Below are 17,612 nucleotides of genomic sequence, written 5' to 3'. Positions count from 1 at the left end.
TACTTTTTTTTATTCAATGTACACAGGAGCGCTTTCATGTCTTTTGACTGTTTAGTGCTGACTGTAGCTTGGGTTTGCAGTTATCACACACTAAGAGGTAGTTACTTTGAAGAATTACAAGCGAGTGCTGCTATTGTGTTCAGGGTTGTGGTTTTAGGTTTAAATCAGCAATAAAAAGCATATGAGAAACACTATTTTTTTCATGCTGCTTCTGCTCTCCCCACCCTTTTGCAAGCTTTTCCATGGAGAGAGAAGAGTGGCAGTTAGTCATGGTGCACATACATGTGAAACCCCAAAAGGACTCAATTTGCAGAAAAATGCCTCCTACATCTTGAATAAATCCAATGCCCTAGTTATGTAACTTCTAATTTCTATAACAACATAAACCTCTGCATTGTCAATGTGTGGGGGCTTCTCTGGCTGAAACCTGGAACAACTGGGAGGGATTTAATTACAGAAGCTATTAAGTTTGGAATGTTTGTATACTTGTTCCACAATTCGTAAGGGCACTTGTGATAAATAAGAGACCATTATGCACACCGCATTTCTCTAATGTGAGTGGCTATATTTCTTTAAATGATTTTAAGCTTGTAACAATTATTTTCCAGGGTGGTGCGCAGGAACCAGACAAAATAGAAGCTTGGAAATTTTCAAGTAAATGGTTCACCAGGCAGAGAGGTACAGATTCAGGCAAATAAGCACACCGAGAGATAAGCAGAATGATGCATAGCAGAGCTACAACCAGGATCATAAAAGGGAAGAAGTTATAAAACAAGAAATGTAGAATTCTCCAGTAAGATTCCGGTGACAGTGCTACAACAAAACAGACCTTTTCATTTAATTTACTCTGTTGGGAAGGTTTATTAGGACCTCTATTCCCATAAAAAATGTCTTGGATTTAAGAATGACTGACGTTATGCTTGGTCTTTTCTGCAAAGAAACGGGGTAAATATTTATAGCAGCACTGCCTTTTACAAGTGGGGAAATTCAATATCTGCCCATTGTTTTTATAATACAATAACAGCTGTCTTGAAAGGTAACACCTGCTAATTGTATGTGTTGTCACACTCTTTTCCAATTGACTATAAGGTAGGGGAGGAATGAATAAGCTTGGGTTTTATTTTTTTAATATATGTAACATCATTTATCAGAAAGAAAAGGATCTTTGTAAACCTTCTTCAGTTACTTGGGGGGAGGGATAGCACAGTGGTTTGAGCATTGGCCTGCTAAACACAGGGTTGTGAGTTCAATCCTTGAGGGGGCCATTTAGGGATTGGGGGCAAAAATCTGTCTGGGGATTGGTCCTGCTTTAAGCAGGGGGTTGGACTAGATGACCTTCTATGATTCTACTTAATTTTTAATAGACCACGGAAGATCATAAAATCAAGCAAAAGTTGTAGTTAAAGGACAATTTATAAGCAACATTTAAAAGTTTATTTTGTTTCTTAATTTTAAGGCAATTAAAAATATATCCTGGCATGTAATAAGAAATGTAAAGCTTGGCACTTCAAATGTTCAGCCTCTGTTCAGTGAGGCATGCAGGGAAGAGGACACAGAAATTCTTCTAGTATTAGAAGGTTCCTCATGCATCATGCGGACAGGTTAGTTCTACATGTTACATACCCCTTCCATGTTTAGAAATCTGCAGACTCTCTTCTTACCTATTCAGATGGAAATGAATATGTCTGTGGGAAGCTTGTTTTGGTCAGTTACATGAAGCCTCCCACAGAGAGGGCAGATAATTCATTACGACTTGTGTCACTTTCAAGATATCTGGAGTGGCTCATGACTGTGAGTGCCAACCTCAGGGCAAACTGTCAGGAAACAGGGCACGAACCCCAAACTGGTTGTGTGTTCTATACTTCGATTTCATCAACCAAGTATCAAATGTGAACTCCTCAAACATAATAACAGCCTTAACATGGAGTCACAGACAGTCCCCTTGGGCACTCCAGTCTATCTTCCCACTGAGGCAAGCTGGACTTAGTGATAGATGGTCCCTGACACCAAAAATCCAGGTCAAGTGCACCCTAGATCTCTCACCAAATGCTTGTAGCCAATCCTATAATAAACTAACTAAAGGTTTATTAACTAGGAAAAAGAAATGAGAATTATTTACAAGGTTAAAGCAGGTAAACATACACATGCAAATGAGATATAGTCTTAGCTTCAAAAAGATGATAGTAGCTGCTATAATATGCAAGCTTTAGATGTCCTTTAGGGCACAGGTTCTCAACCCTTTTTGGACCAGAACCCATTTATAAACACTGATGGCCAGACCTGACCCAGTAAATAGCTTAAGTAGAAAACACACAACTATTTTGCCCCCAAAATATTTATTACCCACTACATGTAATAACAACAACAATAATGATACTAAGTTAAAGCAGCTCAACAGTCAGAAAGCTAAAAGCAGAAATCAACATCAAGAGGAACACATTAACAACAGTATAATAAATCCTAGGTTCCACTTTATGAGAAACCTGAGCTTGCTTCTCTTTGATGAGTTTATCAAAGTTTGGCGTAATTGTAGTCAGCGCAATCTGAAGGTTCTGTTCAACATCCGGTCTGTTCCTGCTTTTATTCTTCAGTTGAGTCAAGGCAGAGAATCCAGTTTTCTACAAGTATGTTGTACTGAAAGTCAAAATGATTCTAACAGCATGGCAAGCAAGAGAAGGCTATTCTCCAGCAGCACTGCACCAAAATTGGGGAAGGTTCATTTCAGTATATTTTCTTTGTAGACTGCGATCACAAGATCACTCGACCAGTTGAGGTTCTTGCTTCATAGGTAGACTCATGTTTTCCAACACAACTCCAAATGGGCCCTGTATCCATTCTTCACCCTTCAGTTGCTCGTCTGGAAAGTAATCACAGAATCTTGTGTGCAACTTAGTTAAACAATTACTGATAATTTTCTTCAGTGCTTCTTGGCTAGCAGAATATTTCCATTTTTTTTGTTTCTAGAGACGCGTTATGAAACATGTCCATCCTATCATTTGAAGCATGTTTGTTCCACAGAGAGAGGGGTATTTTTGAATGCAGCAATTCTGTCAGTCTACTCAACGCAATTGTGCCCTCTGCCCTGTAAAGACAGATTCAAATCGTTCAGCTGATTGAATATATCTCCCAGATATGCAATTTGAGCGAGCCATGTGTTGTTACTGAAGTGCTCTGCCAGGTGAGACTTTTTTTCTTCAAGAAAAGCTGCCAACTCACTTTTACTTTCGTATACACGAGACAACATTTTGCCACAGGATAGCCAATGAACCTCAGCGTGGTAAAGCAGATGTACATGTGCACTGCCCATTTCCTGACCGAAAACTTGCAAGCATCGTGAATTCTTGGCATTTTGTTTGCTGTAACTCACCATTTTGACAACATCTTTAAGAGTTTAGTGATGCTCAGGTACATGTCTTTAGCTGCTCAGGCCTCCCTGTGCAGGAAACTGTGGTCCCACATTTCATTGGATGCTTTCAAAAGGATTCTTTGAACAGCTCCTGAATGTTTCCCTGTCTGTCATTGAAGCGGCTCCATCAGTTGTAATACCAACCCACTTCGACCAGCTCAATCCCACTGACTCCAAGTAATTATCTAGTGTAACAAATATATCAGCAGCAGTAGTAGAAATAGGCAAATCCGCCCTAAACAAGTACTGTTCTTGAAAATCACTTTCCCATACATGCCTCACATAAACCACCAAGATAGCACGGTTTGAGAGATCTGTAGATTCATTTAATTGTAAAAGAAAACAGTTGCTTACTGAAAGATGATTAGTTGTTTGCAGTTTGATGTCTTCTAAGACATCACAAATTCTTCTCTGTATTGTGTTGTCGGAAAGAGGGATTGTTTTTAATTTTTTTGCAGCTGACTCACCCAACATTTCAGAGCACATGTCAATAGCAGAAGGTAAAATTAACTCCTCAGTGACGGTGTGAGCTTTTTTACATTTTGCAATGTGGTATACAACAAGGTAAGAGGCACTGAATGCTTGCTACCGGGCAGTAGATACATATTCAAGTGTTTTTTGTGATGTTTCCAAACCTTTGCTTTTTTGTTTAAATAAATCAAGAGGCTTGTCTTTATAGCTAGAGTGCTTTGTCTCCAAATGGCTATGTAACTTTGATGGTTTTAGGATTTCATTTGCTAACAGTTTACTGCAGATGACACACTGCAGCCTGTGTTCATCATTTTGGTCCTCAGTAAATGAAAACCCAAACTTTAAGTAAGCAGGGTCATGCCTATGTCTACTTTTCTTCTCAGGTTGTGATGAATTCCTACTATCATTGGTACTTTCAGTTGCAACAGAACAGTTTAAAAATGTATCCAATTCACTGACTAAAGACTCACTTTGTGGTTAATATGCAAATTCGTCACTGGAAGTTTTACAGAACGCTCTTTCCCCATAACTCTTCAGATGTCGTATTCAATTGGCTAATAAGTAATGCTACAAGTGGGTCACTTCCACCCCACTCCTGCTGAAGCCCCGAGCCCTGGCAGGTGCCTCCTGCAGGGTAGAAGTCCCTAGCCCCACCACCCTAGCCCCACCGTGCATCTCAACCCTGTTTAATGATGGGACCCCTTAATGACTGCTCTAATTTCTTTTCCTATATTTAATATTATTCCCTTTTCATTTTCAGATCTTTAAAACTCAGCAAGTACGTACACACATACAAAGGTCTTTTAGGGCCTCTCCTGTGCCTATTGAAGTCAATGTAAAATTTCACCATAGCTTCCATGGGCTTAGAACCAGGCCCTTATCACTTTATTTTGCTGAGATAATGTTCAGTGTACAGCAGAAAATAACATCCTGGAAAACCTGGAAGATTTTAAATTTAGTTTCACTGCTCATATTCCACATACTCTCTACCTCAAGTTTTTTAGGTCTGTCTTTTTGAAGACTATCATCTGAATATTGTTGCCTTCACTCTTGCAGATTCTTATGGTCAGACGCTGCCATTCTTGCACTCAGCGAGTAATCCACCAGCAGCCCCATTGTTCTCAAAGATACTACTCATTGTAAGTAAGGGTGGAAAAACTGCTCAACACTATAATGCAATGATCATTGGCACCAGTTATCTACAACTTCCAGGCTTTCAACAATTCATACGCACACTTAGTGTTATGTACTAAACAGAAACTAAAGGAAGTCGTGGAGCACGTAGACACAAGCAGAGCAGGATTTAGCAGAATGTGTATCTTAGAAACACATGAAGACTCACTGGTGATATCAATATACAGTCAGTCCTTGGACTTATGACACAATTGGTTCCTTACAATTGCGTCATAACTCAGTACTGCGATCTACTCCATTGTGGGACCGAGCGTTGTAAACTCGAAACCTATAGTCATAAGTTGAATCAGGGTGTCAATGTAGAAGCATCGTAAGTGCCGTTTGTTATAACTCGAATGTCGTAAAGTCAAGGACTGCCTGTATTTGTGACAGTTGAGTACCACATGAAGGCATATTGTAGGGAGGTACAACCGAAAAAGCAAAATATGAACCAGGAATGTAGATGACACAGTTCCTGAAGTCAAACTATCATCTGTCATGTAAATTGGGCAAACAGCCAAAATGGCAAAACACACCGTAATCATGAACAGGTGTGCAAAGCAGTTGACACTCGACTGATAAATCCCTGGATTTGCCATCTGAATCTCAATTTTCTTTTAGTTAACAGATCTCAAAGATTGGTACTGGAGATTAGTAGTATTTTGCAAGCAATCTGTATTTCCTTATTATGCTACTTCACAACAATAATACCATGTTAGAGCTGAACATCTAGAATTTCATCAACTAAAGAAAACTTGCCTAAGGTGAACTTGCTCAGAAGTCCATATGTATCAGTGGTCTGAGCTTGTACACATTTACATAGGTGCTTAACTTTACTCACGTGCTAAGGTCTACTGAAGTCAATAGGAATACACACAAGTAAAATTATATATGTGCTTAAGTGTTTGGAGTATCAGGCCCCATGTGGGATATTCGCACTAGCTATTGGACGCTGCCAGTGGCAGGAAAAGGGACCTAAGTACCAGTTATTTGATCCACTATGGCAAATCCCAATTCCTTTGTCTGATGGGAGGCTTGACGATTCCTCTCATCCCCTATACATTCGAACAGGAAGCATTACCTCACAGCTTGTAAGTATTCAGATGTAGACACAAAGCTAGGACACAAACTAAAGTGGAGTTTAAACGTGTCCTGAATTTTAATCTCTCTGCCTGATTCTGTGATCCTTACTCACCCAAGTAGTCCTTCCTCTATGAGTAGTCCAATTGGAACTAAAGATGCTACTCAGAATAATGCTGGCAGAATCAGGCCCTCTAAGGCAAATGCAATTGCTATAGTGCAAGTATTTTCTTTCTTCTCACCGGCACTCAATGAACCACTGGCGGATCTGATCCTGAAGACTTTCCTTGATGTCAGGACCTTCTATTTCTCTCAGATGGGTCTTGATGGATACCAGAGCTTTCTCGTATTCAGTCTCATGCCTCCCCTGGACCTCACACCTCTTGGTTTCCACATTCTGGGCACGTGCTACTGAAGCACTTATCCTCTGGAACTGAGGAGGTGGGTTCTGAAAATGAAAAGGGAGAACGAGGTTCAAAATAAAAGGTACAAATTAAAGAAACTTAACGTATGTTGGAATGCTGGGTTGATACTCATGTTCTCTAAGCCTTGTTTTATGTGTGAGAAATTAAAAAAAGGAGAGAAAAAAAACACTCATAAAAAGTGCCTGGATGCACACAATGGTCTATTGTTAGTGTTTCAACCTTAATTAACAAAATTGCTATGTACAAAAACAATCCTTCCAGCGTGGGATCCTGGGATCTCAATGAGACAGGTGAGAAGACTGCTGTGCAGCAAATGCCAACTTTATCCATGTCAGAAGGGTGCCAGAGATTTTTTTTAATTGAATTTTCAAATGTTTGGATTTCCGAGTGGTTCTTTTTAATTAGACAACATTGTTTTTAATTTGTTCAGGTAAAATGTTTTATATGCACTGTTTGGTCAGTTGTTTCCTGGTATTCTGTGGCAGCTGGTAAAACTCCTTTAGGAAATCCACTTCCCTTGAGTAAAACATAAATAAAAATCCAAACACTGTAATAAAAAAGGAGCTCCCCAAATTTCCCATGATTAGATAAACCTGCTAAAGAGAACTTTAGGTGCTTAGAAGTCAGAATAAAGTGTTACAAAAATAAATAAATAAGCTCAGCTTTCTGATTGATTTTATATATGCATTTTAGGATAGATACAAATGAGTCTTTCATTTTCAATCAAAGAAATATGAAAAACATCATCTGTGGGGTTGAGTTAAAACTTTACTTGGTTGTATTTTCCATTATGTGATAATTTATAAACTGAAAATGTGTTCCTTCTGTGTCAGTAAGTATTTTCCACCGTGGAGGGTAAAAATAATATATTTAAAACTGATTCACTGATTTAGTTCAACTTATCTTCTGTGTCACTCTGAGTAAATATAACTCCTGTACTTTCCCCTGACATCATTTGTATTTGTACCCAACCCCCCACAAATCCAAACGTCTTTCAAGGGCCTGAGCCAAAGGCCATTGACTCATACACTTGAAGGTCAGAAGTGACCATCATGATCACCTAGTCTGACCTCCTGCACAGCACAGACCACAGAACCTCATCCACTCACTCCTGTAATAGGCTCGTAACCTCTGGCTGAGTTACTGATGTCCTCAAATCATGCTTTAAAGACTTAAGTCAGAGAACCCACCATTTACTGTAGTTCAAACAAGCAAGTAACCTGTGCCCCTCTCTGCAGAGGAAGGAGAAAACCCTACAGGGTCTCTCCCAATCTGACCTGAAATGAATGGGAATCTTTTAATTGACTTAGAGGAGCTTTAGAATCAGGATCTACATTCTGTTTGTTCTACCATTGTATATCGCGTTACTGAAAGTCACAGTATTAGAGAGAATACCTACAAGAAAGAAAGAACGAGCCCTCTACGGTAGGACTGGCCAGCTTCTGTTTAGTTTCATTTAGATGGTTCTCTTCAGTGTTGGACCAGATTCCAATGATTACTAACACATGTCAGACAGAAAAGATGCCCAACAAGTACCAAGTAAACTTTAGTTTCAGAATATATAAAATGAATTTCATGCTATATCTGAGGTGTGATCATCTTAGGCCCTGATTCAGGACAGCAGTTAACCATTTTTCCTGTATCTGGACCATACTCAGGTGACTTACAACAAAATGATACAGAAACAAAATGGACAAAACCAGTCAATGAGCAAATACGTACAAGAAAACTAGAGCAGCAGTGTGCTCTTGGGATGCAGTTCCATATATTCCGTACCTGACAATGTCTTCAGAAGATACTGCCTTGGGTTAATTCTCAGAGCTTCCATAGAAGCCAAAACCATTCCGTCTACATTCAGCAATCCTCATAAAATACTTTGCAATAAATATTAATACCAATAATTATTTACACTTGTATCTTTTTGCCTAAGAATCCCAGTGTCCTTCATAAACATTAAACATGAGAGTACCCCTTTGCAGTAGGTATTTTGCCACTTTTTAAGTACTTGCCCATTTACAGCGCCAAAAGGAGAACCCAGGACTCCTATCTCCCAGATCTTGCTCTGACTGTTGACACCACTCCCTCTTAAACCGTGCCAGAACTTTTCTATCTGCTTGAATTTAAAGAAATTCTAGGATGAGATTCTTTCTTAGATGCTCCTATCAGATCAGTTCCCTATGCTGTTCTCAAAGGCAACCTACATGAGTAGAAGTATTGGCCAGGGAAATAACATCAGGCCTGGTATTGTGTAGCTAGGCCAGCAAAACTCTACCCTACTGCACCCTGCCCTTATATATTGCCATAATTGTTTCTGTGAATAGACAGGCTTACAGGTACTGTTGTGGTACAACACAGTGGGTATCCTGTTGGAGGGTGCCTTTCGAAAAGGAGATTCTGGTTGGACCCTCACGAGAGGTAATTTTATTTGGAATCATTGTTTATGTCTCAAAGTTCTCTCCATCCATGAGTGGCGAGAAGAAAGGTGGAAGGAGAGAGAACTGGGAGTGTGAGCAGAAAATAGTTGGGGGTGTGAACCCCATGAATGGTGGGATCTGGGGCGAGGGTTGGATATTTCCCAATGAGCAGAGAGGGGTTCTCCTCTGACCCTTCTGAGCATAAGGATTTGAGAGGAGAGGCAGAGAACCACACATACATTTTTTCTGACCTGGGGCAACTCAGTGTCTCTCTTTATGAGGAATGTGTGTTAGCGTATAGTCTAAACCAGCTGGCCAGGCATTGGAAGACCCAGTGGTCAAGTTAGTCCATGAACTGGCCTATAGGAGCAAGAGGTGGACAGCGGGAAATTTCCTACTTTACTAATACAAAGGACAGCCAGTGGCAGAGAGATCTGCAGTGGCTGCTTCTTGCTGCAGGAACTATTCTGTGTTATCTCTTGTTAATTCTTAGGGTACTATTTTATTAGAAAGTAACAATATGTGCCACTTATACCAAGGAGAGTGTGAGCATCCTCTGTACGTCTTGATAATAAATGAAAGAAAAAAGGGGAAAAAATTATCAAATGTACTTTCATTAGATGTTATGGTATACTCTATGTCCATCAATCCAAATTCCTTTCTTTCTTTTCTTAATATTTCCTAAATTAAATTATAGTAATTACTCATGTGGAAATGGTGTATTTAAATAGGGAAAGAGGCAGCTGTTGATATGACATGTTGCTGCTTGATTGTTTCCATCATGGAGAAGATGGAGCTAACTCAAATATGAAAGGCCAGATAAGCAAGAATTACAGAAGAGGAGTGGGAGAGTGATTCTGAAATAAGAAGCAACAGGGGCTAGGATAAATGACTACTGAAGGATTCATGGCAGGCTGATGTGGCACACACGTTATGATTCTGCTTGTGAGTGAAGACCACAAGGTTTACACATGTAAGAAATACAAGATGGCTTCTGTTCTCAAGGAAAATGAGGAGAGTGATGAACTGCAATTTAAAAATCATGTAATGCATATTTGGCTTTTAGTAAAATGTTACATACATACAATAGACCTGCTTCACCATTGGGTTACTCCTATTGAAATCAATGGAATTATACTGAGGGGGGAAAAGGGTGGAGGGGGTAAAGCACATGGTGAATTAGGCCCAGTAGTATGTCTCAGGATCTTTCAAAATAAATTCTGATTGGCTTAAATATAGAAACTAGCAGAAGGACCACAAAGAATATTCACACAGAGCAATATATCAACTTAGGTCTATGACTAGCAGGGAAAGGGATTGACACATAAGGAAAGGGGTGGAAAGAGCTTGCTATGTACACGTTGGCTAAGCAATAAGTAAAATTGAGACATAATCTATATAAAGTTCATTTAATCTTGGTGTCTAAGTACTAATCACAATGATAAGTTTACCGATAGGTGAAGGATATAAACAATGAAGAAAATAAATTAGTTGATAGGGTACAACTAAGGATGAAGGGATGAAATAGAAGAAAATTAAAGCTGAACATGAAGGAAAAAACTCCTGGCATCGAGACTTACTAGGCTATGAATAGTCTCCCAAGGGAAGTGTTAGACACCCCCAAACTTGGGTCAATTAAAAAGAACAGTGTCAACGTAACATTAGTGAGTTTTAAAAAAAATAAACCCACTATAGTTTTATATACGATCCTGGTTCCTGAGTTCAACAACCAATTTTTTGTGCATTTACAATCATATTGCCCTACTTTCTTTAAAAAGGGTTTTTCTTCTACTCTTGCTTTGTGAAAGACTCAGACAACTAACAAAGGAAAATGACAGACTACACAAGGAAACAGTGCTCAGTGCGTACACAGTATGTTGGTTTTTTACACTAGTTATAACAAATTTAATCTACTTTTAAAACAAAATCTTTAAATAGGAGCTCCGGCCTTCTCAAATTGAAAGGAAAGGAAAGGAAAAATGCATTGAACATTGCTAATGATGGTACAGTTGTGAATTAGAGAATAATTTTTCTGCCCTCTTGCTTTACAAAGGAACAAAGCCAATAAGACGGTACATTACCGGAGCGCTTTTTCTGTGGACCTTAGGCTGTTCTCTTTGTATAGAAAGTTTCGTTTTTTATGTCATCTTAAATGTCACCTGTTTGAGGTAGTATCAAGAAACCTATTTTCAAACGTTGGGGCCTACATATGGTTCCTAAATCCCACCCTAAAGGCCTCACTGACCTTGGAGATCACGCAGCACCTAGAGAACCCAGTAGCCCTGCTGAGTTTTCTTTGCATACTCCTTTCAAAGAGGGAGATGTTCAGGGGACTACAAAGAAGCCATGAGGCATGACCTACACACATAGAGTGTCCAAGAATGCAGGGGAAAGTAAACATTAACCTGATGGAGGGGTTGCCCTGCTTTGGTGGTGACTGTCCTCCAAGACAACATGACTTCAAACACCCCAGCTACTACAGCATTCAGATGACAATCTTTGAATACTACCAAACAATAGTCCAGATCAATATTCCATGGACAGTCCCCAGAATTCTTAAAGTTTTCATAGATATCATCTATATACTTAATGCACGTTAAAAACAAAAGCCAATTTCTTTTCTATGTTGTTTCTCTGAATGCTTTTAATGTGGCTGCTTTTGACTCCTAGGGAGGTACTCTGCAGTCAGACACTAATAAATAGCTTTTCCTTGGGGGCAGAAGCATTTTTCCATCTTAAAGAAATTTCTCTGGCCATGCAAAATTCAAATTTGTTAACTCGCCTTATAAACAGCAACTCATTTAAAAACAAATTACAAATATTAGACGGAGACAGTGAATTCAATAATGCACTATAGCCACATCAGCTATAGAATAATGCATCTTAATGAAGGCTTCCCATGTGAATAAACCATTATATTTACAAGCTTTCCATAGTTAATGACCCAGAACTGGATAACGAAACTCACATTTTTAGCGAGGTCCTCTGTCAGCAAAAGTATACATATTAATAATTGATGTTGCTGTAAAAATAGGACATAATATGAAGCTTCCTGAGTTTGTGGGAAAATAGGACTACATGGCCCATTAACTTAAAATGCTTATCTAATGTTTGATGGGCTTTGTCTTTAAAATCCTTGTTTAAATTAATAAGGCAAAATGGACATTTGTCTAAAAGAATGTTTTTCCAACTCATCAGTCACAAGTGCGCTGAGCGAGCTGCTTGCTGTTGTGTTCTTTGTGTTTTCTAAAGAGAATTTAGGTTTTATGAAAAGACAAAGCCTAGCAGTAGAAGTTCCCTGCATTTTTCAAGGTAAGCCAACATGATGAAAGCTCACCCAATGGTATGTTCTTTCGCTTGAGGACTCGCTTGTACAGACCACCGTTTCAAGGTGGAAAAGTCTCACTCTTTATGCTTAGTCAGCTCAACAGCTCTTTCCAACACAGACTGCTTTATTGTTCATTATAAAGCACTTAGAGGTGTGCAGGCGGGCTGAACATGCTTGAGGCTAGAGTTCTGCATCGAGGATGCCCCATGCTGTGGAACTAACTGCTCTTCAATTGTTCCATTAAGATTACACTTAAGAGGGAAAATAGTCTTAATTTCAGTAAATAAATACATTTTATTTTCTTTCATATTTTAGGACTATGGTGCCTGAAAGGTAAATTTACTGTACTTTTATTATCAGGTATTTTGCTCAGGACACAGTATCTTGGACTCTTTATGAAGACCTCAGACCCAAACCACACATTTTTGTGGGATTTCTGCTGTATAGATTCTCTTTTGGATAATTTTCTCCAAAATTGTATTCTTTAAACAGAGCCGTGTACAACAAATATCCATTAAACTAGTAACCCTGCAGGACTGAGCCGTGCATCTCATGCAATCCATAGAGAAATCCACACATCAACCCTGGTTTCAAATAGTCCCTGGGTGCCTATACAGCTACTCCACACTTATATTGTTTTATAATACATTTTTGTAGCAGAAGATATATTTCTCAGCAGAATATATATTTATTCAGAGCCAGATTATAGCCGCCTTTACTCATATGAGCAGTTCCATATGAAGTAAATGAGACAACATGTGCAACTGCTTATTAGTCTGAGTAAAGGAGTTCATAATTCGGCCCTCTAGAAGTCTATTCTTTTCTCATGTCCATTATTCTACTGAATTTTAAACTTTGGGTGTCTGGAAATTCTTTTAACAAGCATACTGTGTCATTGGTTATTTTGGGTTTTTCTATATTTCTCAATATATTTTGTTTGGAGGAATGGAGAATAGATTTTAAACAAGTGTCTTATCTTACTAAGCATTTGTTCATAGATCTTCCATTTTAGCACAATACAAATAGTGGTAGCCTTGAAGCACCATATAAATTTATATGACTGAAGTCCCAAATTAGGTACAAAACGGAATCACAAAGCGAAATGTATTACATTCATTAAAGCTTCCCACTATATGATCCACTCCAATAGCTTTGCCAATTAAAGTCATTGTCACATGCATTCAAACAATGATATTTATTTGTTGTAGGAGGTGTTGGTAGAAAAATATTGAAAATGGCTGCGTTTATATCATTATGAAACTCACAGTACTTATTAAAAACATAAAAGGAACATTACATTTGGTGTGGAATTTAAAAAAACCTTATTTTTATTCATAATGATGTTATCTTCTACAGTCCTGGTTGTATTTATTTCAGATATTAATCCTGGGCATGCCGCCAAACTTCTTTTACTAAAGATGATAATGCATGTTTTTGACTGTAAAAGCTAATTGTTTAAATATTAGCACAATTTCATAAAAAGAAGGTGCAATAGCAGAAAATAACGGAGATGACTCTGTGTTATTTTCCAATAGCTTACAAGTTTGACACTAAACACATTAAAAAATCACATTAAATCTAGGATAACACTCTTCAGATTTTGCAAACACATACCTATGGGGAAATAATATAAAACCCCCTTTGTGCTGACTTCTCAAACATAACGTAGGCTATAAATCAAGCCAAAATAGCATTTTAGATTTAGGTTTAATAAAATCAGACTTTGGGGCACCCTTCAGCTATCCTGTTTATCCACTTCAGGAGCTGGAGAATTATTATATGCTCTACTTATTTATAGAGTTTGCAATATTCAATCTAATTATTTATTTAGCTACAGCCTCCAATGTTTACTCAGAAGGCTATTCTGGGGCATACTGATTTTTTTTTTTTTTTGGACTGGCTGAAATGTTACATATTTATTAGGAATTCAAAGGGTAAAAAAATGTTTGGAAATTCCAGACTGTTTCCTCACATAGAAATACAACCCTTTCCCAAGCCAACATGCCTAAATTAGGGTATGTTTAGAAGAGGTAAGGAGGGGAGAACATAGTTATTTACTGAAGAGCACATAATGTCTTTCACTTGAAAATCCACATGAAAGGAGGAAAAAAATCCTCTAAAGCTATATGGAAAAGCTATGTATTAGCATATATTGTGCCGTAGACTCCCTTTGGCTAGGAGCATAAATGATTGTATAAAAGCACACGTCAAAGTTGCCTAGCAGAGCACAACAGTACATATAAATATGTACATGTCCATCAAATAAGGCCTCAGTCCTGTAAATCACTTCAGCATGTGAAGTGCTTAACTGACTCCTTGTGCTTGAAGATAAAAATGTGTTGAAGAGTTTTGCCAGATTGGGGCCGCCATGCCCAGCACCCTGCAGGATTGAGCCGTGCATCTCATGCAATCCATAGTGAAATCCACACATCAACCCTGGTTTCAAATAGTCCCTGGGTGCCTATACAGTTACTCCACACTTATATTCTCTACTGACAAGATGCATAGGCTATCGAGCACCAGTTGCTGCTACCAAAGACAGATCAAATTTGCAGCATGGAAGTGTGTTGAGTTTCCAGGGTGTGTACTTTGGCTTTCCTTCCTGCCCTCTCCTTCTCTGACTCCTCCTCTCTTCTTATGGACCAGACTTGTGTAGAATAAGTCAATTTGCAAATAATCTTTAATAACTTTTTATGTTAACAGATTTTCCTCTAAGCTAGCCTGTGTCTTGAGACTATTGAGTACAGGGGGAGCCCAATATCTCCTCACTTAAGGACCAGTCCTATTAGGAGATGAGAATCTTCACAGATGTGTTGGATACCCTCAACTCTCGCTGACTTTCAGAGGCATGTAGCACCTCACAGAATCTGGCTCTATTCTGAGCACAGCTCCCATTGATTTCAGTGGAGGGTGCACCTGTGTTAGCAAAATAATTGAGTCCAGGTTCATCATTGTGCTCCGGCTGCATTGCACCACTTTAGTGAAACAAAGCAGCTATAATCACGGGTTAGCCAGCCAGCTAAGCTAGGTTTATGGCTGCTTTGGATCACTGGACCAACACAAACCAACCACAGCACACTGATGAATCTGGTCCCTGATGACTGAAGTCTTAACACTAAGCTGTTCTTGAGTTATAGGTAAACAAGAGAAATTAGCTACTAGTTTTAAAAAAATCTGGCCTGTAACTTTAACATGGCTGGAGGAAGAAACTAAAGGTTTCTTCTGGATGAGGCATGTACATTTTCGGGACAATCTAATTATCATGATTATCATTCCAAAGTCAGAGTGGGTTAAACACAGAATTTAGAAAGGAACGTTGACCGCTGAATTAGCTGTGGAGCTGCTAATACACAGCTCCATGGCAGGACTCTGAGGAAGACCAGGAAGCAAGTCAGGAGACAGTTATAAAGATATATGTGTTCCTGGTCAGGCCTGCTTCTTTTTACAAATGAAGCAGGTTTTTCAGATCGTGATTTATCTGAGATTTAGAATAACGTGCTGAGGCAATCATGCTGTTTCTGTAATTAAGCTCTAATAAATAATAACAATAACAACAAGACTTTGTACTAGAGCCAAGAAAAATCTCTGGAACACGGACTTCTACTCTGTCATCAAGTAAAATAAGAAGTAGACTCAAACTCAAGAAAACGGACAAAAAGTATTTCTGTCAGCAAGGAGACATAAGCGCTGACAGCAAATTGCATGAGCACTGTTAATTCAGAGGCAGTTAGGATGGCTCTTGGACCATCTTCTTTGTGTATATTCTTGTTAGGTACATATAACTGAATGGCCCAAAAGTCATAATTAATAATTTTAAGTTTTTCAACTCCTTCTGCAAAGCCCCATGTAAATTACAGTGCTTTATAAATAATTTTAAAATAATAATTTAAAGTGAATGTATATTTCTTGCAGAACAAGTCCTGACTCGTTTGTGATGGGCTTAAAATAATAGATGGCCATGTCTTCTAATTTATCTAAGTCTTAAAGTATTAGAAAAGCAAATTCAGCATGTTTACCCATGAAGACCTGTGATCATTTTTTAGAGGGCTGACATGATCATACATCAAAGGGGCTTGACCTTTGGAGCGCTCTGCTGATTCATCAATGTGAATTGATGCCTGTTTCCTTTAGAGGGCCGTAGATGGGAATGTGGCATTAAAAATGCAGGAAAAACACAAATCCGAAATATGAAAACATTGGAAGACAAAGCAGTTTTCATTTCCCCCCATCTCCCTCGATTAGATATTTGATGTCAAATAATGGCTCTACCGAGCGCAGAATTGCAAACATCAATTCCATTGCTCCTAAAAACCGGTCAGAAAGTGACGAATCTGGATGTTGCGTTAGGTTTTAAGCCTTCTTCTCCCCATGAATGTATAGTTTTTCCCATCGGGTACAATACATTTGCTGTCTTCACACCCATTATCAGTGTGCAGGCCACAGTGAAAAGAGGATGCAGCTGTATACCCAATCACACCTGTGACCTCCATTCCTCCGTCATCTTCTAGAGACTAGAGTCCTCGCAAGTTACACCTCACTTAGAAACTACTTGCTTACACAATCAGACATAAAAATACGAAAGTGTCACAGCACACTATTACCGAAAAAGTGCGGACTTTCTCATTTTACCATATAATTATAAAATAAATGAATTGGAATATAAATATTGTACTTACATTTCAGGGTATAGTATATAGAGCAGTATAAACATGTCGTTGTCTGTATGAAATTTTAGTTTGTACTGATTTCGCTAGTGCTTTTTCTGTAGCCTGTTGTAAAATTAGGCAAATATCTAGATGAGTTGCTGTACCCCCTGGAAGACTTCTGTGTACCCCCAGCGGTACGTGTACCCCTCGTTGAGAACCACTGGCTTAGGGCACTGGTTTTCAACCAGGGGTCTGTGGCCCCTTGGGGGGCCATGAGCAGGTTTCAGGGGGTCCACCAAGCATGGCCTGCATTAGACTCGCTAGGGCCCAGGGCAGAAAGCTGAAGCCCCGCAGTGCAGGACTGCAGCCTGGGGCTCCAAGCCCCACCACCTGGGGCTGAAGTCAAAGCCTGAGCAACTTAGCTTCACAATGCCCCCTGTGGCGTGTGCCCCGGGCAACTGCCCAGCTTGCTACCCTTTAATGCCAGCCCTGGCTTTTATATGCAGAAAAGCAGTTGTGGCACAGCTGGGGCATGGAGTTTTTATAGCATGTGTGTGTGGGGGGGAGGCCCTCTGAAAGGAAAAGGTTGAGAACCACTGGCTTAGGGCAATTCAGATTTCCTTCTGTAGGTTAGGTTTTGAAGAACATTCTTAAGTAACACTCTTTTTC

General features: G+C 39.1%; 1 protein-coding gene across 1 annotated transcript in view; it reads right to left on the bottom strand.

The window, feature by feature from the left end:
* The window catches only part of IQCA1 (IQ motif containing with AAA domain 1), a 157,739-nt gene that overhangs the window by 126,066 nt on the left and 14,061 nt on the right, over window positions 1-17,612 (bottom strand). Inside the window, exon 6 of the mRNA XM_065413010.1 lies at window positions 6,373-6,578. Coding sequence (XP_065269082.1) covers window positions 6,373-6,578 — 206 coding nt within the window. The remainder of the gene's footprint in view (window positions 1-6,372; window positions 6,579-17,612) is intronic.

Source organism: Emys orbicularis, chromosome 11 (genome assembly GCF_028017835.1).
Source record: "Emys orbicularis isolate rEmyOrb1 chromosome 11, rEmyOrb1.hap1, whole genome shotgun sequence".
Lineage (NCBI taxonomy): Eukaryota > Metazoa > Chordata > Testudines > Emydidae > Emys > Emys orbicularis.
The sequence above is the reverse complement of the archived record's forward strand: the minus strand, read 5'-3'. Positions and strand labels throughout refer to the sequence as shown.